Source organism: Pipra filicauda, unplaced genomic scaffold (assembly GCF_003945595.2).
Source record: "Pipra filicauda isolate LSUMZ 115617 unplaced genomic scaffold, ASM394559v2 scaffold98_size3848907_pilon, whole genome shotgun sequence".
In the NCBI taxonomy this organism is placed as follows: Eukaryota; Metazoa; Chordata; class Aves; order Passeriformes; family Pipridae; genus Pipra; species Pipra filicauda.
The window spans coordinates 1,982,539-2,009,524 of NW_024105186.1; the positions used below are offsets into that span (position 1 = coordinate 1,982,539).

At 62.5% G+C, this 26,986-nt stretch overlaps 2 protein-coding genes across 4 annotated transcripts; both read right to left on the bottom strand.

Annotated features, from left to right (window-relative positions):
• Positions 1-17: 17 nt before the first annotated feature.
• On the bottom strand, positions 18-10,426 carry ECEL1 (endothelin converting enzyme like 1). Of its 3 annotated transcripts, none has more exons than XM_039378045.1 (18): positions 10,339-10,426; positions 7,835-8,724; positions 5,908-5,976; positions 5,640-5,750; positions 5,016-5,108; positions 4,672-4,796; positions 4,064-4,286; positions 3,816-3,914; positions 3,654-3,728; positions 3,094-3,197; positions 2,828-2,886; positions 2,622-2,673; positions 2,425-2,492; positions 2,190-2,314; positions 1,851-1,916; positions 1,554-1,649; positions 963-1,039; positions 18-724 (listed from the first exon to the last, which is right to left on the bottom strand). In XM_039378045.1, the coding sequence occupies exons 2-18, from the start codon at positions 8,576-8,578 to the stop codon at positions 625-627; spliced, it is 2,286 nt and encodes a 761-aa protein (XP_039233979.1). In that variant the 5' UTR covers positions 8,579-8,724; positions 10,339-10,426; the 3' UTR covers positions 18-624. The 3 variants fall into 3 exon arrangements, with proteins under 3 accessions (XP_039233979.1, XP_039233978.1, XP_027606901.1); XM_039378044.1 differs by having other exon boundaries at positions 10,239-10,422; XM_027751100.2 differs by having other exon boundaries at positions 10,149-10,422.
• A 4,377-nt stretch (positions 10,427-14,803) lies between these two features.
• Positions 14,804-25,121, bottom strand: SLC12A9 (solute carrier family 12 member 9). Its single transcript, XM_027751118.2, has 13 exons — positions 24,902-25,121; positions 22,690-22,824; positions 22,380-22,517; positions 21,875-22,174; positions 21,542-21,649; positions 21,321-21,432; positions 21,054-21,211; positions 20,705-20,787; positions 20,273-20,397; positions 18,723-18,915; positions 18,384-18,558; positions 17,464-17,610; positions 14,804-17,030 (listed from the first exon to the last, which is right to left on the bottom strand). Exons 1-13 carry the CDS (start codon positions 25,080-25,082, stop codon positions 16,192-16,194), a joined length of 2,694 nt encoding a protein of 897 aa, XP_027606919.1. The 5' UTR covers positions 25,083-25,121; the 3' UTR covers positions 14,804-16,191.
• Between the last annotated feature and the right edge of the window lie 1,865 nt (positions 25,122-26,986).

Sequence of the window (26,986 nt, forward strand, 5' to 3'; positions counted from 1 at the left end):
GAGCCATGGCCCCTTGCAACCGCCCGGCATATCCAGTGCTTTATTGACCAGAAACAGCAGCGAAAAATACAGCAGATGTCTGTGTTCCCAGGCAGGCTGGCATTGCCTGGCCCCCAGCTCTGCCACTCTCCCCCCCCCACTGGCAGGGCTGGTGAGGGGCCAGGATGGGGCTGGCATGGGGGATGCCAGGGAGGGCACAGAGGAGGGGAGACTTTTGGCATGGGGCAGCCCCACTGTGACTCTGGATTGCTCTCCCTGCCTTGACGGATGCTGGGCTGGATGTGGTAGGGCTCGGTGAAGGGTTTGGGGCGGGTGGACGGAAGATGGGGTACAGGGTTGCCTGGATGTGCCCTCATTCCTCCATGAGGACTGAGGGCCCCCTCAGTGCACAGGGCAGTGAGTAGGAAGGGGATGGGCAGGAGGCAGCTGCCCAACAAGTGTTTCCCTGCTACCTCCACCCCTATGGCGGGTGCTTGTCTTTGGGGTGATCCCCTGTGTCACCTGGGGGTGCCCCTTATGCCTGAAGAGTAGGAAGGGGAGATGGAAAGGTGGGGAGTGGGCACAGGGTGGCACTCAGGCAGGGATGGGGATGGGGGCTGCCAGCCTGCCAGAGGGGGATCGGCCTCACCACACTGAGCACTTGTGCACCGGGTTCATGGGAGAGTTCTTGGGGCAGTGGAAAACCCGTCCAAACTCCTCAAACTGCGAGACACTGCCCAGGACCCTGCCAGAAGAGGAGGGCACCTCAGAGCTGGGCACTCCCTGCCCCTGCTGCTGCCATGGGTCCTGCTGAGGGCACCTGCTCATCCCAGCACTACCCCATCCCCTCCCCCAGGGATATCCACCCAAAATCTGGTGGCACCAGCACCCCAAAGGTTGCCCACCCCATTTTGTATGGCACTGACAGCTGTGGAGGAGGCTGGCACCCACCGTGCCCCTTCCATTTCAGGAGCACCCGGTACCTGTAGTGCTCGGGGGCGTGCTTGTCTGTCAGCACCTGCAGGTAGATGGACTGGGATCGCCGCTTGATGCACCAGTTCTGCAGGGGAGAAAGGTTCCATGGGTGAGCCAGATGGGGCACCCCAGGTCCTGGCACCTGCTGGGGCACAGTGGCCCTTCTGGCTGCTGGGGATTTAGGGCCAGTGATGCCTCAGTTGTAATTGTTATTGTAGAGTCTCCCAGGAGCCTGTGTATGTGGTACAGGTGGGTTGAGAGAGTGTGGAGGCATGTTTGTTGTTATAGGGTCTCCTGGTTTGTGAGCTGCCTGGCTGTAGGGTTCTCCTAGAAGTTTGGGATCATGGGGCTTCTGGAGAAGATGGGGGACACACACGTTTGTTATTGTAGGGTCCCCAGGAGCAACAGGGCAACGTGGGGTGCTCTGTGCAGGGCTGTGCCTGGTACCCTGAGACCAGGACCTGCTGATACAGCTGAGCCTGACTCCTGGCTATTGGCACTGGGTCCCCCAGGGCTGTCTCACCATCCCTTTGGGCCACCCACACAGGGTGACCCTCCTGCCCCAGTACCTGTTACATGTGGGGAGGACAAGGGCTCACCTGGGCAAAGGCGATGAAGAAGAGCTGGTCGTGTGTGTATTTCATGTGGTGCAGGGGGTGCTCAGGTCCGTGTTCCCGCACCCACTTCTGGTAGGCCTGGAGAACAAAGGGTGCCCTCAGCATGGCCTCCTCCAAACCCACCCTGAACCCACCCCTCAGGGCCCCCAGCAACCAGGATCATGCCCACTCCCTGCTGCAGGGAGCAAGGAGGGGCTGGGGGATCTCCTGCTCACTCAGTGGGGATGGCAAAAGCAGCTGGCACATGGCTGTGACACCCCAGGGTGGGGGGACACTTACGTAGTAGGCGAGTTTGAGCCCCCCCATGTCAGCGATGTTCTCCCCCAGTGTGTGTTTGCCATTCACCTGCCAAGAGAAATGACAGGTGAATAGAGATGTCCCCTCAGCCAGGCATCCCCCCTCCCCATCCTGGCACATAGGCTGTTCCTCAGTTTCCCCCACTCAGCACCCTGAGGAATTTCCAAGCTGACCTGTGATGAGTCGCTGGGTCTCAGGGCTGGGCAGAGCAGAGCCAGGCTCTCCTGCAGGCACCCAGCCATGGCAACAGAGCAGCAGGGCCCCCCCACGGGGCAGTGTGTGCCCTGGGGGGCATTGCCCAGCAGGTGAGGGGCATCTCACCCGCTGGTTGTAGACAGTGAAGTTGTCATAGAGGTTGACGATACACTGCGCCTTCTTCAGGAACTTGCTGTACGACCGCTCCGTCCACCAGTGCACCAGGTTCCCGTGCCGGTCGTACTGTCCCCCTGCCAAGGCAACCGCCACCTCCAGTAGTCCCGAGGGACCCAGGCATCCTGCCTGGCTGCCCCCAGCCCACTCACCTCCCACCCTGGCATGATATAGGGGGGACGCTCACCCCAGTCATCGTAGCCGTGGGTCAGCTCATGCCCAATGATGGTGCCAATCCCACCATAGTTCAGCGACCTGTTGGGTGGGGAACAGGGGTGAGAGGATGGACAACAAGATGGTGGCAGGGATGGTGGTGACCCCAGGACATTGGCACCCCATCGCCCACCCTGATACCCCCCGGCCACCCCCCAGCCCCACACTCACTGTGGGAACTCAGGGTCATAGAGGGTGGGCTGCAGGATGCCAGCAGGGAACACTGGGGACAGAGAGGAACATTGCACTGGGGGTTACCCTGCCCTGTACCCACCCACAGCACCAGCTAGTGCCAGGAGATTCTGGGCTCTGCCCCCACCCCAGATCCTTGCCACTCCCCCACCCCAGGGGCTGATCAGGGGCTGGGCAGTGCTCACCCATCTGGTTCTTGTTGGGCAGGTAGTAGGCATTCAGTGCTTGGGGAGGCAGCAGCCACCTGCAAGGAGAGACAGTGGTGCCGGGCTGCAGGGGCACCAAGGGGCATGGAAAGGCCGCCCCTCTGCACAGCTGGGGAAAAAGGGGGCATTCCTGGCTTGTCCTGTGCCCTTCACCCTGTGGGGTGCAACTGGGCATGGGAACAGGGGGCATTGGTGGGGCCATGCTGTGCCCCCTCATGTTCCTCCCAGGGCAAGGGGATACCCACGCGGATTTGTCCACCTCCTGCCGGATCTTCTTCACCGAGAGCCTGATGCCAAAGGCAATGCTGTTAAGGATGTTCTTGAAGTAGGTCTTCTCATCCACCTCAAACTGGGGGGCACAGTCATATCAGAGGGGATACCAGCCCCAAGTCCATGGTTAGCAGGGCTGGAACATCCTCCCACCCCCATGAGCCTTAGTGAGAGAGTGTGGGGTTGTGGCCATGGGCTGGATATGGCACAAATTTGTCCTCATGTCCCATGCTGTGTGCCCACAGGGACAGCTGCTTCTCCATCAGCTCTGTGGAGTCCCTGGGTCACGCTGGCAATTCCAGCCCTTGCTGAGAATGAGGCTAAGCTCGGCGGGTTGCAATGTGGGGAAGAAGACACCATCCCAGACCCCAGGGAGAGTATGGCACTGCCCGTGTGGGGCACCCTGCCAGTGGTGGGCACAATGAGCATGAGGAGGTGGCTTGTTTTAGGGTGGCATCTCTGCAGACCCTGATGTGGGGAACACCTTCCCCCTACACATGCCCCCTCCCCCATGTGCTCCTGGGCCATTCCTTGCCTCATACTCCTTGTCAATGGCCTCTGGCTTCAGCAGGAAATCAGGGTACCCAATCATCACCATCATGTACCGGAGCTGTAGGCAAAGTGAGTGGTGGGTTCAGGCCCCCACCCCAGGCTGGTGATGGGGGGAAGGACAGTGGTTCATGCTGGTGGCCACTACCTTCGCTCTGGCCGCTCTCCGTGTCTCCTCATCCATCCAGTCCAGCTCATCCAGGCGGTGGTCCAGGATGTATTTGATATCCTCCACCAGCTGTTGCACCTGTGATGGATCACCACAGTGCTGGTACAGCATCCTCGCCGTCCATCACCCGCCACACAGCCCTCAGTGGGGTGTTGGGTGGCAGTGGCACTTTGGCAAGGTGACAGGAGGGTTGTGGTGGCTTCATGCCCATAGGCAGCATCACCTACCTTGGCTTTGCTGGCAGAGGAGAAGTGCTCCTCAACGAAGAGGGCACCCAGGGCCATGCCGAAGTGCTTGTTGGCCTGGCTCAGGCAGATCTTACCCGGCTCAAGCTGCTTCTCGTTGCCCTCCATCTCCTTGGAGAGCTCGTGGATGGCGTCGCGGAAGGGGGTGGAGAGGTGCTCGCTCAGCACCACCACGATGCGCCACAGCATGTAGTTGTGAAGGATCCTGGTGACAGGGGGCAAGATCAGCCCTGGGCATGTCCTCGGGCACACAGGGAGGGCAGGAGCATGTGCCAGGATGGGGATACCCCTGCTCGGGGACACAGGGGGACCATGGCCTGTGGGGACACAGGAACAGTCTGGCACCATGTCCCTCCCGAATGTGTGATGAGCCTGGTAACCTCTAGCATGGGTGGCCCAGTGGGTGTCCAGACATGACCAGGATGCTGTGGGGCTCACAACAGTGCCTTCTCCCAGGAGATTTCTCAGGTTTCCTGTGCCCAGCCCAGCCTTCCCAGGAAGAAGGTGATGGAGGGGGAGGACCAGCCACAGACACCCTGTGCCAGACTGGGAAAGGTGCCGGGGGCACATGGGGTGCCAACCCCCCTCACCTGCTGGGTGTCACACGGATGAGGTCGGACACCTTGTGCATGTAGTCGGCGGCCAGCAGCACCACCTCCTCCTCCTCCGAGAAGTTGTCGTGGAAGATGCGGTCCAGCAAGCGCTTCCACTTGAGCTGCCAGGTCAGGCACTGTCAGGGGGGCACGGGGACCCCCACTCCTTGCCACCCCCTCCCACCCACAAAAGTGCAAGGTGGATTCATCACCCTCAAGTAAACTTAATTAGGGGCAAAAGGGGGGGTGCAGCAAGGGCATGGAGCAGGGGGACAGGGAAATATGTGGGGCACAGGGCAGATGGGGGAAAGGGGTGACAGGCTGGCACGAGGGGTACTCACTGTAGGGGTGATGCGCTGCAGCTCGCCCAGGGTCACTTTGTGGTACATGCTGCTGACATCCCTCCGCACGTCATCGTACTCAGACACTGTGATCTGCACAGAGTGGGCATGGCTGTCACCATCCCACTGCCCACCCTGAGGGTGACACAGGGATAGGGCACTGGGATGGGGCACAGCTCTGGGGCAAGAGGGGTTACTGACCCACATCCTTCCCACTCCCTGCCCCAGGAACCCTCTGCTGCCAGTGGAGCTGATCGTAGTGTCCTCAAGGAACTGGGGTACCCAAGGGATGGGCACAGGGGTCCCACAAGGACCAAACTGGGGTTTCCAAGACCTTGGTATGAAGTCCCCCAGGGTCTAGAGTGGGTTCACAAGGGTGGATGTGGGGCTGGAGTGGTTGTCCCAAGGGCTGGAACTGGGGGTTCTCAAGATGTGGGGCTCGGTCCCCGAGGATCCACCATGGGGTCCTCAAGGGGCTGAGTTCCCCAAGGGCCAGGTATGAAGGTCCCCAAGAGCTGGAGAGGAGGAATTGTAATGGGGTCCCTTAGGACCAGACATGGAGGGCCCCAAAAATTTGTAAGTGGGGTGTCCAAGGACTGGGCAAGGGCACCCCATCCCCCTCACGTTGGCAAGGTGCTGCTCCAGCTGCAGGATCTCCTGGGCTTTCTGCTCCACATTCTCAGCCCCCAGGAGGGTGAGCAGTCGCTCCATGAACACCCGGTATGCAGCCAGGATCTGTGTGGAGGGAAGGGATGCTGAGTGCCACCCCACACTGCCCTGCAGTACCCCAGCCCCTGGCATTGCTGCAGTGGGATGCCCTCTATCTGACACCTCATGCTGGTGCTGGTCTCTCTCCTGGTGTCCCAGTGGCAACAGTGGGCCCCCCCCTCACCTTCTCGCTCTCCTCATCCTGCCCCAGGTAGAGGGTCCGTTCAGGAAGAGTCAGCCCATCCTGGTCGATCTGGGGGGGAGAGATGGGGGGAGTGCGTGAGCAGAGGAAGGGGGCTGTGCTGAACCAGGCACTCCTCACCTTCTCCTGTATTGCAGTGTGCTCCTGGTGCCCCTGGAGCCATAGGGTGGCAGTGTGGTGGAACAGCCACAGGCATGTCGGTGCCTCAGTTTCCCTCCTGCTAGAGGCTGCTGGAGCTGCACTGGGCAGCATACAATGGGGTGGGAGTGCTGGGTGAGGGGCAGGCCCCTGTTCCAGGGCCTGACTGGCACCCAGGCTGCCCCATAGTCTGCCCTATGATGCCGCCACACTCCACCCCAACCCTGCTCAATGGTATCCCCACACCTGCCCCATGGCCAGCCCAGTCCTGTGCTGTGTCCTGCCCCATGAGGAAGCACAAGGATGAGCTGCCTGGACACCCTCACTCTCCAAACACAACCCCTGCTATCCTGTAGCCACAGGCACAGCCTCTAACACGTACACACACCTGAACACACTTGCATATATGTGTACACATGCACCTGTAACTCATCCCTCACGACATATGCCTATGGATACTCACACCCCTATGCATGCATCCATCTTACTCCCCCTCCGTGCACACGCACACAGACAGGCACAGACCCACCCACACCCTCCCCTTCCCTCTGTCTCAGCCTCCCGTGTCCCACACACACGGGCACCCTCAGCCTTTCTCCATCACCTCCCTCATCACCCTCTGCCCTCTTTGCTTTCCCACACGGGCGCTGCCACACCTGCAGCCCTCACACACCCCCTCAGCCCCTTGGCACACCTCCTGTCACGGTCACACCCCATCGCACACCCACCTCCAATTACACCCACTACACACACACATTCGCCCCCGACACACACACCCCGCTCCCCCAAGCCCCGACCCCCAGCCCGGGCTGTCACACCCATCTCCCCCCACTCACTCCCACGCTGTCCCACCGCGCGCACACCGGACCCCGCTCAGCCCGCCCACCCTTTCCCTGTGACACACGCTCCCTCTAGTGTACACACGCGCGGCCCGGAGCCGCCACCGCGCCTCCCTGGCCCCGCACACTCACTCACACTCTCATTCACATTCACACGCCCCAGCCCCACCATCTCACAGGGAACGGGGCGGCTCATCCCCACCGCTGTGTCCTCCCAGTGCTCCTGCCAGCACCAACACCACATCCCCGCCATGCTGTCACCACGTACACCCATGTCCCTGTTATGCCCACCCTGTCCCTGCTATGCCCATCTCTGTGCCCACCATGGCATCCCTGCTGTGCCACTGCTGTGCTCCCATCATGCCCACCACTGCACCCCCACGCCCACTGGGGTGCTTGAGGCTTGGCCACTCTGTCAAAGCCCACCCGTGCCCTGGTGGCACCACAGGGCAAACAGCATGGAAGGAGTGGGAAAAGCTGACAAAGCCATGGGCAGATGCCCTGGCACCCTGGCATAGTGCTGTGGGGTCGGTGGGCAAGCCCCAGGCAGAGGCTAACCCAAGTACAGATGGCATCCAGAATGCCAAGGTGAGGGGTTTGGCTGCCAGCACTCTGGAGATCCTGGTGCCCTGCTGGGCTGTCCTCAGCACCCAGGTGGGCAGCACTGCTTCACTCTGGGCATCCCCCTGCCCATATCCCTAACCCTGTCTGGGATATGCCACCCTCACCCCAGGGCAGCTTGACACAGGGATCCCATGGTGGGGAGGCAGGAGGGTCCCTAGGGACAGAGGGAGTCCCCAGCCCAGCCGTATGCTGCAGCTAAGTCCACATGCCCAGTGCCACTGCAACAAAGACAGTGACATCAGGCAGGTGTCACCAGCATTGGTGGGTAGCTAGTGTGGGGGGCAGCCCCAGGGGCAGGGTGCCCTCACCCGGATGATGTAGCGGGAGGTGTTCCTCTCGTCCAGGCTGACAGTGAGGGAGAAGAGCACGGCAGCACTGTAGACCCCCTGTGTCTTGTAGAGCAGCTCGTTGATGTCCCTGCGGTCCGGAGGGGCGTCCCAGCCACCGCACTCTGCGATGACCTCCAGCATGGGCCGGGGGCCAAGCCGGTCGATCTCAGCCCGGTCCAGGCACGAACGGAAAAACTCCTTGACCTTCCTCTCGGCTGAGGCAGGGGCTTGGCGCCGCACAGGGCGGCTCAGCAGCGCCCGCAGCTTCGCTTCGTTCTGCTCGGCGATGGCCCCAATGGTGCCATACACCAGCTTGTCCTCAGGGATGCCGTGCCTCCGGAGCCAGCCACCACAGGCAAAGGAGTAGAAGTCCTGGCAAGGGTCGATGGTAGCATCCATGTTGGCGCTGAGGAAGCGGGATGCCCGCAGGAAGGCCTTCTTCTCCTGGCACCCCTCCAGACAGTAGCTGTCCCCTTCAGCTGCCAGGTACTTGAGGACCAACATGCACGTCAAGATGACGCAGAGACCCGCAGCAAACACCAGCCCTGAGAGCAAACAGACCTCCCGGCGGCTCCAGCGTGGCAGCCCCCCGCGGCGCTTCTTGGCCCCTGTGCCCAGCTGGAGGGCGAAGCCATTGGGCAGGGTGCCGCTCTGGTACTTGCTCACATACTTCACCTCCTGAAACTCATCATAGTGTGCTGTCAAGGAGTAGGTCTTCTCCATGGCCAGGAATGAGGCTCCCTACCGGCAGCACGGGTGCAGGGGGCTCAGGGCAGGTGGAGGGCAGGCTCAGGCACCCCACGGTTCATGCTGGAGCTGTGCCTGGCGCAGGGAGGTGGTGGAGGGTGTCCGGGTGAGTCAGGAAGCTCCTGGAAAAGGCAGAGGAGATGGTTGAGGGGGGGAGTTGGGAGGAGCAAGGGCGGGGGGGTTGCTTCTTGTCGTCATTGCTGTCTGCATCACCATCCCTGCCTGTGTGCCCCACTGGTGGTGCTGGGACTGGCCCCAGTGCCAGGAGCTTGGTGGCAGCTCTATCCCATGGCTGTCCCCTCTGTCAGCTCCTTTGGTGGCAGGGCAGGGTCCTGCCTCCATGATCCCAGGCAGGTTTCAGCCCCTGGCACAGCTTTATCTCGCATACATCTCATGCCCACATAGCACACCACCAAGAGCATCCACACTGGGTGGATATTCAGGGGGTTCCAGTGAGCCCATCCTCACACAGCACCTTGAGAACCCTTCCTGACCATGGGGTGCACAGGGCTGCCAGTCCCTCTGGGTGGGGTACGGATGGGGTGAGCAGCTTGGGGAAGAGGGGCTTTGGGGAGATTTATGAGGGGAGGCGTTGGGTTGGAGTGTCGTGGGTTGGGTCAGATTCCGTGGCCCTGTGCTGTGCCATTGCATTGTGTTGGGTTGGGTGCTGGTGTGCCGTGTTGCATTGTGTTGTGTCAAATCGTGGTGTGGTGCGTGATGTGTGAGCAAAGTTAATTCCAGTCTGTGGGGAGCCCTGGACCCTCTGGACGTCTCACAGCACTCCCACAAAAGCACCACCACCATCCACCCAACTGCTCTCCACTGGCTGGTGCCCGATGGGCAGGGGTGTCTATGAGGGGTGACTGGGGAGGAGGGGGTCTGCCCATGGGGAAAGGAGGGTGGGGACACAGATGAGTTGTGAGCGTGATTTCAAAAGGAAACCCTGCGTCTCGCTTGGTGCAGAATGGCATCCGGATTTGCAGGTGGGGGAGGACAGGCTGGCGACAAAGAGCCGCTCGGGAGGTGGTCAGTATCCCCGCGGCAGGGCCGCACCGCGCCCCCCACCCCCGTTCCCTCCGCAACTTGGGCAAAGTTGTGCCCCGGCGCCGCAGACTGGCGGTGCCCGTGCCGGAAAGCTGCCGCCGTCGGAAAGTTAGCGGGGACGGCAGCGAGCACGGCGGGGCGCGGGGGCGGGGAGGGGACTGGCCGGGAAGCTCGGAGGATGCTGCTCGGGATGCTGCCCAAGATGCTCGGGGGATGCTCAGGGGTGCCCGGGGGACGCTGCCCAGGATTCACGGGGGATGCTGCCCGCGATGCTCGGAGGACGCTGCCCAGAATGCTCGGGAAGGTGCTTGCCGGGATGGTAGGGAGATGCTCGGAAGGTGCTCGCCGGGATGATGCCAGTGATGCTCGGGGGTCGAGGGCTTCTCGAGGGATGCTCGGGAAGTGCTCCCCAGGATGACGCCCGTGATATTCGGGCGATGCTCGCAGAGTGCCCGCCGGCAGGCTTGGGGTCTGCTCCCCGGGCTGCTCGCGGGGTGCTCACCGAGGTGCTCGGGGGATGCTGAGGGTATGTGCTTCGGTCTGCTGCCCGGGGTGTCCGCGGGTGCTCGGGGATTGCTCGCCGTTTGCTCACCGACACACTTGGGGGATGCTCCCGGGATGCTGGGGGGATGCTGCCCGGGATGCTCGGGGACGCTGTCCGGGATGCTCGAGGGGTTCTGGGGGGTGCTCACCGGCTCTCCCGGGGGGTGTCAGGAGGCTGCCGGGGGCTGGCCGGCCCCGCGCTGCCCGTCCGGCTGCGCGCCCCGCGCTCCGCTCCGCGCCCCGCGCCGCGGCTGGTGGAGCGGCAGGGCCGGAGGGAGGCGGCGGGGCGGGGAGGGGGTGGTGTCTCCAGCCCGGCTCTCCCGCAGGCCAGGCTCCATTAACGAGATTATTATGCAAATGGAGCAGCCCTGTGCCACCCGCCAGCCTTACCTCATCCCCGCCGGCGGGGAGGCAGAGCAAGGGGGTCCCTCGGCTCCCCACCCCGCGGGGATGGCACGCGGCTGGCAGTGCCATTCCGCCTGGCATTGCCCGTCCGGGGACCCCGTTGCCACTCCCCGGGCAGCCGGGCACCCCGGAGGGGCACGGGTGGGCACGGCCGACGGCCGGTGCCAGGAGCATCCCGGCGGCTCGGCATCCTCCGCCCTACATAGGCACCCAGGGGGGCCCGTCCCGTCCTGTCAGGGTGGGTGCAAGGGGACAGGACTGTGGGTGGGCAGGAGACAGAGCCTGAGAGGCTCTGGGTGAGAGAGTGGGCACGGGGGTGGCATGGGGTGGCATAGGGAGGGGGCCGTGCGTTCACACACACACGCAAAGGTCCGGGAATATTAAACTGCATTGCAGATAAATCCCCAACATAAATATCGTGAGCTGCTCTGCCACGGGGGGGCCCAGCACGGAGATTTATAGCCCAGCAATTCCCACCGCCCGCGGTGGTCCCCTGCAGCGGCTGCGTACCCCGGCCCCGCACGGCTGTCCTGCCTGCCATGCTCAGGGGTGCCCTGCTACCCTCCCCCCACCCCGTGCCAGCACATTCCCGGGTGCTCAGAGGGAGTTCTGAGTCTTTCTGAGTGCTGGGGTGGGACAGCACATACTGGGTGCTCTGCTACACATGGCATGGGGCCCTGGTTGCCATGGGATGGGTGGCTCAGTGATGTGGGATCCAGTGTCTAGTCCCTGTGGGCACCATGGGCTGGCCCCAGGCACAGCCCTCACTGCCTGGGGCAGCTGAATTTGCACTCTCCTATGCTGGGGTGCCAGGATGCTGGCCATGGCCTGGGCAAGGTGCCTTCTGTTGCAGCAGGCACACAACATCACCTGCACAGGTAGTGGCACACGTGTGCATCACATGTACACTCGCACACATTGACACGCACTTGCACAGACACACATGCTGCACCTCCACACACATACTCACACTCAGGCATTCACTGGCATCCACACATACCCTGGTACACTTACATGCACATTAGTGTGTTGCAGCACAGCTTTCATGTGGCTCATGCCAAGCCAGATGGCCTCCATGAATCCTACCAGAGAGACACCTCAGGCTTGGGCATCCCAACCAGCCAAGCACCACCAACCACAGTGGGGTACAAGGGCACCCAGAGTCAGGCTGCTTCACAGGTGGGCATGGGGAGCTCAATCCTGCTGCTCCATCCTCCCCATGCCTGCACTTACCCAGTGCTGAGACACACTTGGCACCTTGGTTGGAGCATGATGGATGCACATGGAGGGGGCAGGGAAAGGCCTGGTGTTATTAACAGCCCCGGGTAGTGCTCCAACAGGGCTGTAAAAATTAAAGGCATGTGGATATAAAATAATGGATAAATCTGAGCCGACCGCAGAGCGCTGCAGCATCCCGCAGGTGTTGGCATCTCAAAAAGCCAGGGCACGGCAGGTGTGTGATGGGCACCTGTGTGTAGATACAGGGCATCAGGCAGTGCCTGCACCACTTCCATGTCCTGACTTTCCCCCACAAAGTCCACTGAGTGCCCTGAGAGGATGCACAGGCAGTGCCAACCTGTGGAGCTGGCACTGTGACGGAACTGGCTGCTGCTGCAGCTGGGATGGAAAAAAAAGAGTTTATACATAAGCAGATGGGACTGGAGGTGCAGGGCACTTGCTCCAGGATGCCCATAAGTGATGCCCAGCCCATGCACCCGCAACAGGCAGGATCTATGTCACGGGGCCAATACACCCAGGGATCACCAGGCAGGTGTGACCCCCGGGGTTCTGCCCATCCCACGGTCCAGGGCTCTGATCCAGAGCAGGGCCTCTGCATCACCCACCTCGCCAGCCTCACTCAGCCCTGCCCATCCCATGGGCCACCCCGCCGGCATCCTCATTTTCCCCAAGATTAGCCGCGGTGCGGGAGCCTCCGCACATCGCCAGCAGGTGACAAATAAGATTTTTCCACTCTCCCGAGCACCCGGCATGGGTCTGTCATTGAAAATGCAAAGCAGCGCGGTGCCAACCTCCGCCACCCGCCCTCACCTCCGTCAGCCCCTCAGTGCTGAGCACCCAGACAGATGAACTCCCCCACTATCACTGCTAGACCCCCTGCTCCGCTCGCTGCTGTCTCAGCAGTGCTGGGGTGCTGGGCATGGTGCCCTCATGCCCAGTGGGGCAGGTTCCCAGGGGGTTTCTTAGAGAGATGCTAGTTTAGGAGTGTCAGCCTGGGTGGGCAGCATGGCCTCATGGTGTCCTTGGGGTACACACCCACATGCCTAGCGCTGCAGGTAGGTCAGCAGGGCAGGGGGTGCCTGGGGGTGCCCACCAAGTAGGGTATGTGCACCCCCCAGGGCCTGCCTGCCTCCAGAGATGGTGCCAGGCTCTGGGGTAGGCACATGGCAGGATCATTCCAGTGGTAAGGGGTGAGGGATTGTCCCTTATAGGAAACACCTGGCCCAAGACATGATTGTTGGGGTGAGAATCACCCCACAAACCCTACCCCAAGGGATTCCAGCCCCAGCACCCAAGTGGGGAGCATGAGAATGCTCCACCCCACAGCTGGGCACATCCACCCAGCACCCACAACCTGCACCCATGGACCCAACTCTCCCAAACCCCTCAGTCCCCCCAAATCCCTCCATTTCCCCCAATTCCAACCCTGACATCCCGTTACCCACCATGCCCCCAGCCCAGAGCCAGGCACCCCCCAGCAGTCCCCAGCCCCGCTCCCCCTGCCGTTGCCGCGTCTCCCCTCTGCTATTGTCAGAGGGTTGCCTCTGCCTCTGTCTGCAAAATTAATTCGGAGGTGGAGAGGGAGAATTATGTAAAGTGTGGTTATTCTGGAGCGGCGGGGGAAGCGCGGCTGATGGCAAAGTGCCTTTTTGTGTGTTTAATATGCATTTTTTTCCAGCGGTGCATTTTCAGGCGGGTAATTTGCTGTCTTTTCAGACCCCGATCAGTATCATTTCTCCGGCAATGACAGCTTTTATTTGCACTGAAATGAATGCTGCAAAATTTCCAAGAAATAGCCGAGGCCCTGTTGGCTGCCCACCCCCACAGGGCCGGGGCATGGGCCCCCACTGGCGCCTGCCCCCCGCAGCCCCCTGCCCACGGCCCCACTTGGCAGTGGTGGCCTGGGGTCCTGGGCATACACACGTGCCAGTTTGCATACCCCGTGTTCATGGGTGTGTGCGCTCCCCTGGCCCCCCCCTTCTTTGAGCCCTGTGTGCACATCAGCACATCACAGCTGGGGTGGGTATATACACCCACACCAACATGTGTGCACATATAGACACCCCTTGTGCACGTGCACATTCCCCAGCACAGCACCCCCCTCCCATGTGCACGTGCACATGCACACACACAGTCTCCTAGTCCATGCATATCCCTGCCTTAACATGCACACACACATGCGTACGTGTCATCTCTTGTGTGCTGGAGGGTCCCCCCCACTTTGTATCCTCCCACTCGGCTTTGGCATAGCACCCCTGATCCAGAGCACCCAGCCACCAGAAGGATTTGGAGGTCCCCCATTCATTCCCCTCTGCCCCAGCACAGCACAGCCCTTGGGGAAACTGAGGTACAGAAGGGGCAGGCACAGGTGGGTGCTCTCCCCACAGCCTATCACCTCTGGCTGCTGACAGCAATGGGTGGGAGCCTGGAGGAGATGCAGGGGGTACGTGTGGTTGTTTGTCTGCACATCTGTATATTGGGAGGGAGGAAGAATGCTGTTTGTGTAGGTGTGCGCCGCGTGGGCGTTGCGTGCCGGAGCTGGTTTGCCGGAGCCGCGGTGCCGGTGTGAGATGCTGCCTTTGCAGCGGCCCTGGCGCTGTGTGTGCACACCTGGGTGTGTGCCTGTGTCAGCCCCCGGCCCATGTCAGCCCCTGGCCCGTGTGATGGTGTGTCTGCAGCAGTGCCACGGGCACACACGTCCATGCGATGCGTGTGGGCATCTCCGACAGGGACGGCATCCTTGTGTGTGCCCAAACACACGTGGCCCAGGAGTGACGAATGGAGTTGTGAGGTGCCCATGCAATGGTGCACCCCACAACACTGTGGGGGGCTGCACAGTCCCAGCCTCGGGTCCCACACACGCCCAGCCATCGGTCCCCAGTTGCGGAGGAGCTGGTCCTTGGCACGGCCAAGGTTAACTGCGCCGGAGCCCATCGGCACAGTGCAGAGAAGCTTTAATTTAATGAAGTGTGAGGCTTTTTATGGGCTTTTAATTACGTGGTGATAATTAACATTATAGGCCGCCGGGTCCCGCTGGTGCCCGGCTGCCCTGTGCCAGCTCCTGCCTGTTTGTAAATAAATCCCACAGGCCATGCGGTGGCCACCCCAGGGCACCCACCTCCCACAGCAGGGAGCAAAGCCAGCTCCAGCCTCCTGCCCACCCACCAGGGCACAATCCACTGCAAAATGTGGGGAGTAAGAGTCCCCACCATTTTTTCCCCACCAGCAGCACCCAACCACCTGGGTTTTTCCAGCCCTTTGGCTGAACAGAGCTGGCAGGCAGCAGTGCCAGGCTTGGTGAGAGCAGGCACAGGCAGCAGTGTCATGCTTGTCACCCCCACTGGAGGCCAGCCTGGCTGGGAACAGTCCCCCCCCACCCCTGTGTGCCAGGGCTAATAGGAAGTGATCAATCAGGCAGCACTGGGCACGCTGCCCACCCGCCAGGCACCTGAGGGATTTATCTCCAGTGCCCAGGCAATTTCCTGCCCTCCTCTAATCAATAAGGGGGAGCAGGGGGCAAGGCCAGCTCCCCCTTGCAGGTCATGATTGGTGGGGGAGATTACAATGCACCATGAAACAGGGCCCAGAGCAAGGCCAGGAGACCCAGGTGTGCAAGGAAGGACCCCCATCACAAAACATTTCCCCCCTTCCTGCCAGGACCAGGAGCTCAGCACCCATGGGGGTGGGGGGACTACGGATTAAAGCATGTGGGTGCCCCTCCACCAACAGCATTGGGGGTTTTGAGCAAGATCAGCAGTGCCATACCCTGCATCCATTAGGGCCAGCACCCGGCTGCTTCCCCCACGCACCCAGCCTCATGCAAGGAACCCAGGCCTCTGGGCTCCCCTCCCCCACCCTTTCCCATTTAATTTTTCCTAATGAAAGGCAGGAGGATGGCGGGGAGCCGGGGCACCAAGGTCGAGGCTGCCTTTAATCAATCCCCGCTGCTGGCTGGGTGCCCGGAGGAGCTGGCGGAGAAGAGGATGGGGGCTGCGGCAGGGCAGAAGCACAGGGGGGGTTGCAGGGTGCAACCAAGGGCCTCCCAGCAGCCAACTGGGGCACCCAGTGCTTGGCACCCCCTGGAACCCTGCTATCCCCCACCACCAGCCCAAAGAAAAGGCACTGTGAATGCACCGTGCCGCCCGGCTGGACACCAGGGCTGTGTCTGGATCCTGCCAGGGCAGCTTTAATCCTCTGCAGGAGACAACCCCAAAAAGCAAACCCTCTTCCTGTACCTATCTCCCACCATGGGGTACTGACCCCTCTTTGTCCCCCAGGGTGGGGACACCAGGACTAGGACACTCAGGCTTAGACTGTAAAAGGCACTGGGCAAAGGACGGTGCAGGGAGCAGGATGACCTAGAGCTGGGTGCTGGTGACAGCACTCACCCCGTGCACCAGCACGGTGGGGCCCAGCCCACGGGTGAGCAGCTCTAGCTGGTGCAGGTAGAGTGGGTAGAGGCTGGTGTCGGCTGGCGGCCGCGGCAGGTAAAGGAAGCGCACGGCCGGCGCTGGGCTCTGCTCCAGGACCAGTTTGTTGGCTGCACACACGTACTCATCTGACACTTGGGCAGTGTTGGTCGGGAAGTTCACAACCCCTTCCTCTTCTTCCTCCTCCTCCTCTGCTGGTCCCCCTGGGGGTCCCCGGCAGGTTTGCCAGTGCAGGCGGGTGATGGCGTCCCAGGGCACCAGCTGGATCTGGGCCTGGATGCGCAAGTCCTTGAGGAGCTGGCGCAGCTTCTCCTCCTGGGCATGGGGCATAGTACCCGCCTCCACACAGAGGAAGAGGCGCAGGCGGGCGCGGCGCCAGGCCCGCGCCATGTTGAGGACACAGGCCATCTGCAGCAGGAACAGGCTGCAGGTGTCGGCGTAGCGGGCGCTGTCAGGCCGCAGCAGGTTGACTGGCCAGACATGGATGGTGGGCGGGGGGCTGGCAGCCCGCCGCAGCTCCCAGGCCTTGTCCAGACTCTCCAGCTGCCGGGCCAGCAGGACGTTGCGAAGCATCTTCAGGGCATCAGCCACAATGCCCACGTACTCCCGGGCCGAGAGCATCTTGGCAGTGGTGGGTGCCCGTAGCGGGGGGAAGCCCAAGGGAATCTCCTCACGGGCGCTGCTGAAGGCAGGGTGCCGGGCTAGACCATCCTGTGGTGCCTCATCATCATAGAAGCCCAACACCAGGGTGTTGGGGCGCATCCCACCTGCCAGAAAGACCACACCAACCCAGATGAGCAACCCGGGTGGAGGGCTCCACCAGCCAAGCTTGACTTTGGCATTGCTTACCCTGGTGATTCCAGACCCCTCAGCATCACACATACAGATGCCTCCAAGACCCAACTCGGCTTTGGCATAGCCCACCCAGTACCTCTCCAAGTTGGCTTTGGCACTGCCTACACTAGGTGCTTCCAAACCCCTTGGCATCTCCCATCCAGGTGTTTTCAAGCCCCTCAACACTGCCAACATTGATGCCTCCAAGGCTCAACTTGGCTACAGCACTGCTCACCCCAGATGCCTCCGAGAGCAAACCTGGTTCTGACATTGTCTGTCCAAGTGCCCCCAAACCCCTTGGCACTTCTCAGCCCCCAGGGACAGTAGGACGGACCCTCACCCATGTCCAGCTGAGGTGTCACTCACCGAGGCCAGAGGTGAAGAGGAGCTGCCGGACACCGTGCCGCACCGAGGGCGCAAGGGTGAGGCTGACGAAGGCCTTGACATTCAGCTTGTCCACCAAGCTCAGCCACGAGTCCTGCTGGGACTGCAGTGGGTCTGAGGGCAGCATGTCTGGGTGGGGAGCAAAGCAAGCATCAGCAAGATGGGTACCCCATACTGGGGCTCACCTTGGTGTCCATCCCTGCTGCAGACCAGTGCCAACCCCTGCGCCCACCCCGCACCCAGGAGACAGAGAGGGGGAAGTAGCTACTTAAAGACAGATACAAAATTATACACAAATGTGTAAAAAAATACCCAGGCAGCCCCATCCCCTCTCCTCAGTTTCAGGCCATTAGTCACCACAGCAATGGTGGGGGGCGGGGGAGCAGAGCCTGTGCATCCACTGGGGCGGGATGGGGACAGCCATGACGTGTGCCAGGGAGCAGGGGTGTGCAAACCAGCACACACCAGAGTGCAAACACGCCTGAAGCACCTGGACACAGAGCAGCAGGGCTGTGCTCAGTGCGTGCCCACGTGTGTGCTGGGTGTGCACAGGCGCTGACAGGGTAGCATGTGCCACGTGTGCACAGCGCTGACACGGGCAGGAGCCCCATGTGCACGGGCAGGGATGAACGTTTGAGCGCACGCATGTACAAGCTTGCGGCATGTGTGTTGCAAGTGTGTGCACACAGGAGGCACAGGACAGACCCAAGCCACCAAAGTCCATCATACCAAGCCAAGCCCATGGTGCCAGACATGTGTCCAAAATGCTGACACTCCCTTGCTGTGCCCACCCTGCCAAACCGACAGCTGGGCAGCAGCATCAATCCAAGAACTCCAAGAGCACACTGGCACCACAGCAAGGGACAGAGTCCACCAGCACTGGGGACAGTGCAGATCCTCACCCAAGTCCTGCAGCTCAACATGTCCCAGGATGTAGAGGCCGCTCTTCTTGAGGTCATTGACGAAGTCGATGAGGCGGGCGCTGCCTCGTGGGTTCTGCACCATCAGCAGCATCTGCGGGCGCCAGAACTTGACGTGGTCCTTCCGCACATCCAGCATCAGTAGGTACTTGCGCACCTGGAAAAGGGAGGGAGGGGAACAGGTGAGGAACACTTCTTCTTTCAACAAACCACCCCGTGGGGATGCCAGTCCTGAGGATGTGCTGCCCAGGATGGAGCTGAGCTGCCACAGGGACACCAACTTTCCACCCCATAAGGGGACAACAGGAGGGCAGGGCTCACCTGATGAAAGATGAGGGCCTGACTGATGTAGCCCCAGGTGCTGCTGGGTGAGAGGTAGTGGAGGGCGAGGAGGAGGAGGAGCAGGAAGCCCAGGCTCGCTGAGGCTGACACAGGGCTGATGAGGAACATCATGACGCAGCAGCCTGCGATGCCCAGCAGGCACGTGTGCCAGGTGAAGTACCGAAAAGTGGGCCTGGAGCAGGGAGGAGGGGAAATCTGCTACCTTGTGGTGCCCATGCCGGCTGCAAGGAGGGCACAACAAGGGGAGCTGTGCCAAGGGGACACACCAGCCACCCCCAGTGATCCCACTGTGCCAGTCCAGGGCACGTTGGGCACCCCAAATGACTGCAGAAGAGGTTATGGAGGGCAGACGGTACCTCCCAGGGCAGTGGGCAGCCCCTTGCTGCCAGCCCCTGGCAAACAGGGGCAATGATGGCCATGGGGCTGGTGCTGCCCTGGCACACTCAGGCAGAGTTAGGCAGCGTGTGGCAGTGCTAGCAGCCACGGTGCCGGCTCAGTCTGGTGCAGGGAGGTGGAGGCGGGGAGGCGAGAAGCTGTTATTTTCTCTAATTGCTGTTTTTCCTGAAAGGTAATTAAAATCCTTTTCCGCTGTGCTTGATGGAGACCTCAGTGCAGGGAGGGGGGGAGGCACCAGATGTGGGGTGGGCGAGGGGCCTGTTGCTACCCCACCCCAGCAGCTTATCCCAGGCACTGATCCTGCCCCATCCGTGCCTGGTCAAGGGAGCAGCTGGGCAGGGTGGATGTGGGCCAAGCCCCATCCTGGCACAGACATCAGCTCTCCCTTGGGAATGGGGTGCTCTGGGGGACCCTGGGGCAGTACCACCTGGCCCTGCTTAGGCACTACCTCTGTGCACCCAGGGGACTCTCCCTACTGTGGAGTCACAGCATCCTTCACTGAGGGCAGTGGGCATCACACGGGGGGGAGATCAGGCTCCCCCTGGCTACTCTGCCAGGACCTCACATCCCAGATTTGGGCAGCCCTGCCAACCCAGCTCCATGCCAGGATACCCCACACCCTGTGCCCCAGGCTGGTGCTGTCTGCCACACATATTCCTCCTTCCTGGAAGATCTTTTCTCCTCCCCCCACCCAGGATCCCCCTTCCTCCCTCCCCCTTCTCCCTTAGTTTAATTAGCACTAATGGAAAGTGGGCTCCATCACTGCTTGGCAAACAGCCCGGGGGATGCCGGACGGGCACAGGCTATAAATTACCTCTGGAAAGCCTAAGGGGAGGGGGCGGGTGGTACCCAGTGGTGCTGGATTTATCTGTACCCACTCAGCAAAGCGGTGCCAGGGCACGAGAACTGTGCCAAGCCAGTGCCATGCTGGGACCTGTCCCCTTCTCCCTCCCCAGGGATAGGGGTATCTATGCCTCCCCTAATGCCCATGAAAGCGGTGCTCAGCATCTCTGCCCACCATCTCATCACAATGCCCAGGCATAGGGAGGCAGGGGAACCAAAACCAGAAGGATGCAGGGATGGGTGCCTCCAAGCATCTCAGCACAGTTTCTCTCCCCTGTGCCGGTGGGTACCTGAAGTTGGGGGCCGATGCCCATTCCAATGCCAGGCAGGCCAGGTTGACAGTGGCATAAACCAAGAGGAAGAAGGTGGTCACGACCCCTGCAATGGTGTTGAGCTTCCCAGAGAAGAGCACCAGCTGCAGAGAGCACAGGATTAATGTACACCTGAGCCATCCCTGTTTACTTGGGGCATACCCAAGAGGTATGATGGGAAAGTGTACAGGCAGGAATCTCTGCCCTTTGCACTGATTTATCCTTCATATAGGGGATATTTCCCACCTCAGGGAGGGAAGGGCACAACTGCAGCGGGACATCTGGGGCAGGGAGCCTGGGGGAAGAATCCCCAGGGGCAGGGGGATGTGCCAGGCTCCCCAACACCCAGGCCAGGTGCCAACCCACCAACACCCAGTGAGGACAGGAAAGGAGTGTTGCCAACAAACTCACCTGCACCACCATCCAGGAGAGGATCACCGCCATCACTGGGTTCCCACTGGCAGATGTCTTCTTGGCCAGAGCCAGCGCCCGGCCTGCAGGCAGAGTGGGGAGCTTGGGCTGGGGCACCCCAGTGGGCATCAACAGGCTCAGCCACCAGCCACGAGTCCCGGCCCCACCCTGGGTGCTGGGGTGGAGGCAAGTTGCAGGGCACACACAGGTGACCCAAATGGACACATGCTGACCCACAAAGCATCACCCCCACACCAAAAAGGGAGTTCCCTGATGCCAGGGCTGGTCCCCAGCAGGGTCAACCTGCTGAGTGGGCTTCAACAAGTGCCAGCGCACTCCAGGCACTCACCAAAGAGATCATCCCGGGCCAGGGCGTACAGGATGCGGGATGCCCCGATGAGGTTGCTCATGGCTGCAGAGAGAGTGGCAGCGTAGATGCCCACAGTGACCAGGGGAGGGAAGATACTGATGTCATGCAAGAAGCCATAGTCTTTCTGCAGGAGGACCCTGGAGAGAGACACAGACACACTGGCACTGCCTCGGCTCAGGCCAGGATGCCCTGGCACCAGGCACAGCCTGGCACCGATGGCCCTGGTCAGGGGACAGGTGGCCATACCTGTTGCAGGTGGCACACATGAGGAAAGCCAGCAAGTTGTAGACAAGGTAGGTGAAGAGCACAGCGGAGATGGTGCCCCGTGGGATGGAGTAGCTTGGGCGTTTCAGGTCCCCTATGGACAGGAGCAGGCAGCATTAGTGCTAACTCACAGGCACCCCCAATCTCCTCCAGCCTCAGCTACCATTCCTGGTGCCACCTAGCCCAGCACCTCCTGTCCATACCCGACATGTTGGAGCCTGCCATGATGCCGGTGCAGCCATTGAACATCACCGCGAAGACAGAGCTGAAGCTCATCATCTGCCCGGTGGTGTAGTCCACCGCATAGTCACCTGCAGGACACACAGGCAGGGGCTGTGACAGGCTGTCCAGGGTGGCACTGCCCCACCATATGCCCTCTCCTCAATTTTCCCATACAAAAACCGCAGGAGAAACCACCCCATGGCACCTGCTATGTGCCCACAAGCTGCCCCCACCCTCCAGCAAGCTGCTGCTGATGTGGCAGTGCCAGTGCCACGGTGGGTATGGTGCGCAGGGTGTGGGGAGCCTCTCCTCACCTCCCAGGTTTTTTCGCAGGGTGTCGAGGGAGAAGCCAGTGAAGGAGCCGTTCTCGATCTCTGAGCCATTGAGGTGGGGCAGGCGGATGGGCACCCTGATGGGCCGCGTGGCAAAGAAGCTGACAAGGACAGTGCCCAGGACACCCGCAACGATGAGGAAGATGAGGAAGGTGGCCTTGGCGTAGATGGAGGCGCCCACAAGGCACACGAGGAGGCAGAGTGCCAGCAGCACAGTGCCATAGAGCAGCTCGTACCAGTAGCTCTGGGGCAGGACGTGGACACCCGTGCCTGCTTTTTGCCCTGGGGAGAGACAAGTCAGGATCAGTGAGACTCAGAGGAGGCATTATAGGGAGACAAGAGCCACTGGCATTGTGCCAGGCATGATGAGCAACAACTCACTAGCCAGAAGGCTGGGTTAGCCATGCTGGCTATGCTGGGCACAGTGCTTGGCATGCATGGTAAGGGACATCTGCTGTCCCCTGCCACTATACAGGGGGGTACTTACCAGGCGGGATCCCAAAGCTGTCTACCACTGCCTCCACTAGCCCCAGCACATAGAGGGCGCTGCCACACACATTGGCCAGGAAAAACATGATCCCAATGCTGCCCCCGAACTCCGGGCCCAGGGCACGGCTGATCATATCTTGCTTGAGTCAAGGGAAGATGTCAGCAGCCCAAATGACCATCAGGTGCCCCCACCCCTCTCTCACAGGCTAACAGTGTCCCAGCCTCAGTGTGGCACCCCAAGGTCACCGGGTAGTCACCCAACTTTGGCCCACATGCTCTGCCCCAGCAGCACCCACAGCAAAGGATACAGTAGGCTCCTCCAGCATCCAGCGCCCCGTTGGTGGCAATGGCACACACAGACAGCACCGTCATGCCGATGATGAAATAGGCCACTGCGAACATGGCCAGGGCCTGGTACAACCCAGCATGACCCACCACAAACCCTGTCGCGGACAAGGGAGAGGTCAACGTGTCCCTTAGCTGGGAATGGGCCACCCCCATGACAGAGCCCCTGGGCACAGCCAGCACACAGAGCTCACCCCACTGAGGTATGCGGCTGCTCCCATCCCCACGCCCACAGCTCCCCTGAGGACATGCCAGCCCTTTCCTTGCCAGGGTGGGGATGTTCCCACCTCCCACACACAGCAGCACCCACTGGTGTCCCTACCTCAGGGTATCTCCATCCTCCTGCCATGCCAGGCCCAGGCATGCCCAAAAACCCAACAAACAGGGCATAGGCTCTGCTGCCCACCTGGGGGATGCTGGGAACCCTGTGCCTGGATGCCACCCTTGTCTCCCAGTGAAGGGAGTGAGGCACTCCCCACAGGGTTCCCGTTGCTGCCCTGCTCACCCACAGCAGAGCAGGAAGCAGAAGCAGCCCTGGGTGTCCCTGCCAGTCAGGGCACCACTCCCCGGTGGGTGTGGGTGTATATTCTGTGTTGAGAGGGCACACAGAGCCTCCCCAGCCCTGCCCGGGCTGATGGGAGTGATCCTGGCTGGCAGTGCTGTGGGCAGGAAGGGGCCACCCGTGGCTGTGGGCGCTGCCCTATCTCAGCCACAAGCCAGGCCACAGACATGCCCGTGGGGAGGCAAGGGGGGGTGACGGGGGCACCGGCACCACAAGGAGCCCTTGGGGCGCTAGGCTGGGTTTGGGGGCACCCACGGTGGTCCCCAGAGGGCTGGAGGGTGCTCGAGTGCCAAAAACAAGGGCAGGCAGGGGGGTTGGTGGAAATAAAGGGGTGCCCCAAAAGCAGTGCAGGGGTGAGTAGGAGGGGGTGCTCACCCTGGAGATCTGAGGAGCCTCTGAGGTGTGGGGGAAACGGGGAACTGACGGAGGGGAAAGTTCCTCTTCCTGGCAGCTTCCCTCCTGCTCCGCCCCATACTTCCCCTCCAACACATCTCCGGGCAGGGGGACCCTGGTGCCTGCTGTGGGGTTGGGGGGTCAGAGCCTGCATGAGGACTCTGAGCAGGGGAGTGGGAAGGGAGCAAGTGATGCCAGGGGAGAGCCGTGCCCCAGCGTGGGGGGCCCCCCAGGCAGGGGAAGGGGCTCAAGGCCCCCCTCCCCCCCCCGGGGCTCGTGGGCCTCCGGGCATGCAGCCAACTCCCGCCTTGGGCTTTCCGTGGGCGGAAAGTGAAAGAGGAAAAGCTTTTCCCGTTCCTGGACCAGGGCGGACACTGTGCGCCTCGGGCCTCTGTCTGCCCCGGGCCGTGCAGGGGCACCCCAGGGCCCCCCAAAACGCTGCCAGTTGCCCCAGTCCATGCCCAACCTGTCCTCCGAGTTCTCCCAGGGGTCACAGTAACAGACCCATAACCCAAACTGGGGGCAGACTGGGAAACAGTCTGTACCCTTTGCACACACAGAGAGAGGCAGCCGGGTGTCTGATAGGGGACACCAGGGTCCTGCTCTTGGGACCTCAGGTGTGATGTGCGAGAGAACTGGGGTAGTGGAGCCTGGCACTAGGGGATGCCCGGGAAGCAGTGGGGTCCCAGCACTGTGGGACAGGTGGCACGAGGGCACTGGACTCCCATTTAGGGAAAGCACTGGAAAGACACAGGAGTGTCAAACACAGGGACACTAGGGGTGCCCACACCAGTGGGCAACCGGGGTCACTTACAGGGGTCCCTAACTGGATTCCTGTCCTGCAGGTTCCTGTCCCTCGGTCCCCAGGCCCCAGGCTGGAGGGATCAAGCAGGGACACACAGCACCGGGACCCCAGCCCGGGAGAGAACTGAGTGGGCACAGGGAGGGCACTGGGACCCCAGACTGGGGGCACTGGGGTAACCACTGGAGAGGAGCACCGGGACTCCAGAGACGGAGGCTCAGAAGAGGGCACTGGGAGGGCACTGGGAGGGCACTGGGGACCGGGACTGCGGGGCTCGGAGCTCCAGATGCGGGGGGTCTGGGGCTGGGGGTAACACACACGAGGCTCGGGCTGGGTGTACCAGGCAGGGCTGGTGAGTCTCAGGGGGCCCCGGGCCGCGGCGGGGAGCGGAGGTCGCCCCGGGGGCGGCGGCACTCACCGAGGCGCAGGAAGAGGACGACGCTGAACATGGAGAGCAGCGTGGGCACCACAACACCCAGGAACGTGGGCAGCTTGCGGGGGGCGGCGGCGGCCCGGCCGCGCTCCCGGCCCCGCTCCTCCTCGGCCGAGCCGCCGCAGAGGCGGTACGTGAGCAGCGCGCTCCGCTCCGAGCTCTCCATGGCTCAGCGCGGGTCGGGCCCTGCCAGCCCCGAAAAGCGCGCGGTCCCCCGCCCGGTCCCCCTCCCGGTCCCGCTCCCGGCCCCGCCCGCCGACCCGGGCCCGACCCGCCGGGCCCCGCCCCCGCCCCGCCCCCGCACATGGCCCCGCCCCCACCAGCAGGACAGACCACGCCTCCAGCCCCGCCCCGCCATTGGCCCCGCCCCGCCGGGGCAGGCCCCGCCCACAGTCCAGCCCAACCATCGAGGCCCCGCCCTCTGCCACCTGACCGTGCCCCTTTATTGGCCCCGCCCACAGCCCCCTGCTTTCATCATGGTCCCTGTCCCAAAATACTACCCCATCCTCATCCCCTCCACCGCCCCCCCAGCGCCTCCCCGACACCCCCACAGTGACACTCTCACAGCCTCAGCGTCACCCCATACCCCGAACCCCCACAACCCTCGGCCCTCCCGGGGTCTCCGCACTCTGATACCCGCCCCTGGCATCCCCCTTGCACTCCTGAACTCGCCCCCCTCCTCCCGGCACCCCAAACCCCCCCCTGCATCGCCACACGCCCCCTGCCCCCGACCCCCCAGCGGCCGAGACCCCGATACCGACCCCGGCAACCCCATCCCGCCCGCCGCGCCCCGGGCATCCCCGGGAACCCCGGTACAGCCGCCGCCGGTGGCTGCTCCCCCTCCCCGTGGCGCTGCCGGCCGGGCTCGGCTGCCCGCGCCAATTACCGGACAATCGGGGCCCCGGGGGCGCCGACCCCCCCCGCCCGCCGCCGGGGCTGGGATCTGCCCGGGCCCCGGGGTCCCACTGCCGCTGCCGCCCGGGGCGGCCGAGCGCTTCGCCAATTAGGTTAATGGGGTTGGCACTGGCACCGGGGCCGGGAGCGGGGGGCACGGTGCGGCCGGGGTCGAACCCCACGCCAGCCCCAAGTACCCGCGTGGGCGCCGGCTGCGGTCACAGAGCGGCTGGACCCCCACGTGTCACGGGTGGGGAGGGGGAATCCGTGCGGGGACACCGGGGCGGGGCGCGGGTCCGCTGTCCCGTGTGCCGCGGCCATGTGTCCCCCCGCCCGTCTCCGCGTCCCCCGTGGGGCGGAGGCGTAGCGTGCCCCCGCGGCCGAGGTGGGAGCTCGGCGGGGCCGGCCGGGGCTTTCATCTGCGGCGGGCCTGTCGCCGTGCCAGCCGCGGGCAGCCCGCGCCTTTGATGTGCCACTGAAGCGGCATTGTCCGCGCCCTGCTGGCACCATCGCGGCCGGGGGGGCCAGGGGGAGCGCGGGCACGGAGGCGCTCCTGCCCCTAATGGGGACGGGCATCCCTTGGACTCGAAATGCGGATGGGGACATGGGCACCTCCTGCACCTAATGGGGGCAGAGAGCGGGACATAGGTACTCCCTAAGAAGGACAGAGGTAGGGGGATGGTCCACGCAGTGGACCTGGGGACACGGGCACCCCTTGCCGCTAACAACAACAGAAAAAAGGACATGGGGACCCAGAAACCCCAATCCCCTTTACAGGGACAGAGGTGGGGGCATGGGCATCCCCTGCATCCCAAAAAGGTGATAGAGATGCAGCCGCGCCCTGTCCCGCCGCAGGAACTGAAGCGGAGCCCGTGGGCACAGGAAGACGGCAATGGGAGCAGGACGGTGGCATCCCAAAAGTGTGGGACCAATGACAAGCCGAGCGGCAAGCACGGAGGCATCCTCTCTAGCTGGGCTGGTGAGTGTAGCCCCCCCATTCCTGGGGCCAAGACTGCCCCCAACCCAGGCCCACTGCTTAACAAGGACAGAAGGACAAGCAAGAAGGACAGCCGGTGCCCCGGCCCCATCTGCCCCCAGCCCCCTCCCCGGGGCACATCCTCCCTCCTGCACCCCAGGCAGGACACGGGAAACTGGGAGAGAAATCGGAGGGGGGTC

Excerpts from the sequence above, each read along its gene's own strand:
- ECEL1 (XM_039378045.1), bottom strand. The coding sequence starts at position 8,578 with ATGGAGAAGACCTACTCCTTGACAGCACACTATGATGAGTTTCAGGAG. Across the intron at positions 2,887-3,093 it reads CAGGAGGTGGACAAATCCGC|GTGGCTGCTGCCTCCCCAAG; the intron begins GTGGGTATCCCC and ends CTCTCCTTGCAG. Across the intron at positions 2,674-2,827 it reads GCCCAACAAGAACCAGATGG|TGTTCCCTGCTGGCATCCTG; the intron begins GTGAGCACTGCC and ends CTCTGTCCCCAG.
- SLC12A9 (XM_027751118.2), bottom strand. The coding sequence starts at position 25,082 with ATGGAGAGCTCGGAGCGGAGCGCGCTGCTCACGTACCGCCTCTGCGGC. Across the intron at positions 22,825-24,901 it reads CGTCCTCTTCCTGCGCCTCG|GGTTTGTGGTGGGTCATGCT; the intron begins GTGAGTGCCGCC and ends TGTCCGCGACAG. Across the intron at positions 22,175-22,379 it reads CAGCTTTGGGATCCCGCCTG|GGCAAAAAGCAGGCACGGGT; the intron begins GTAAGTACCCCC and ends GTCTCTCCCCAG.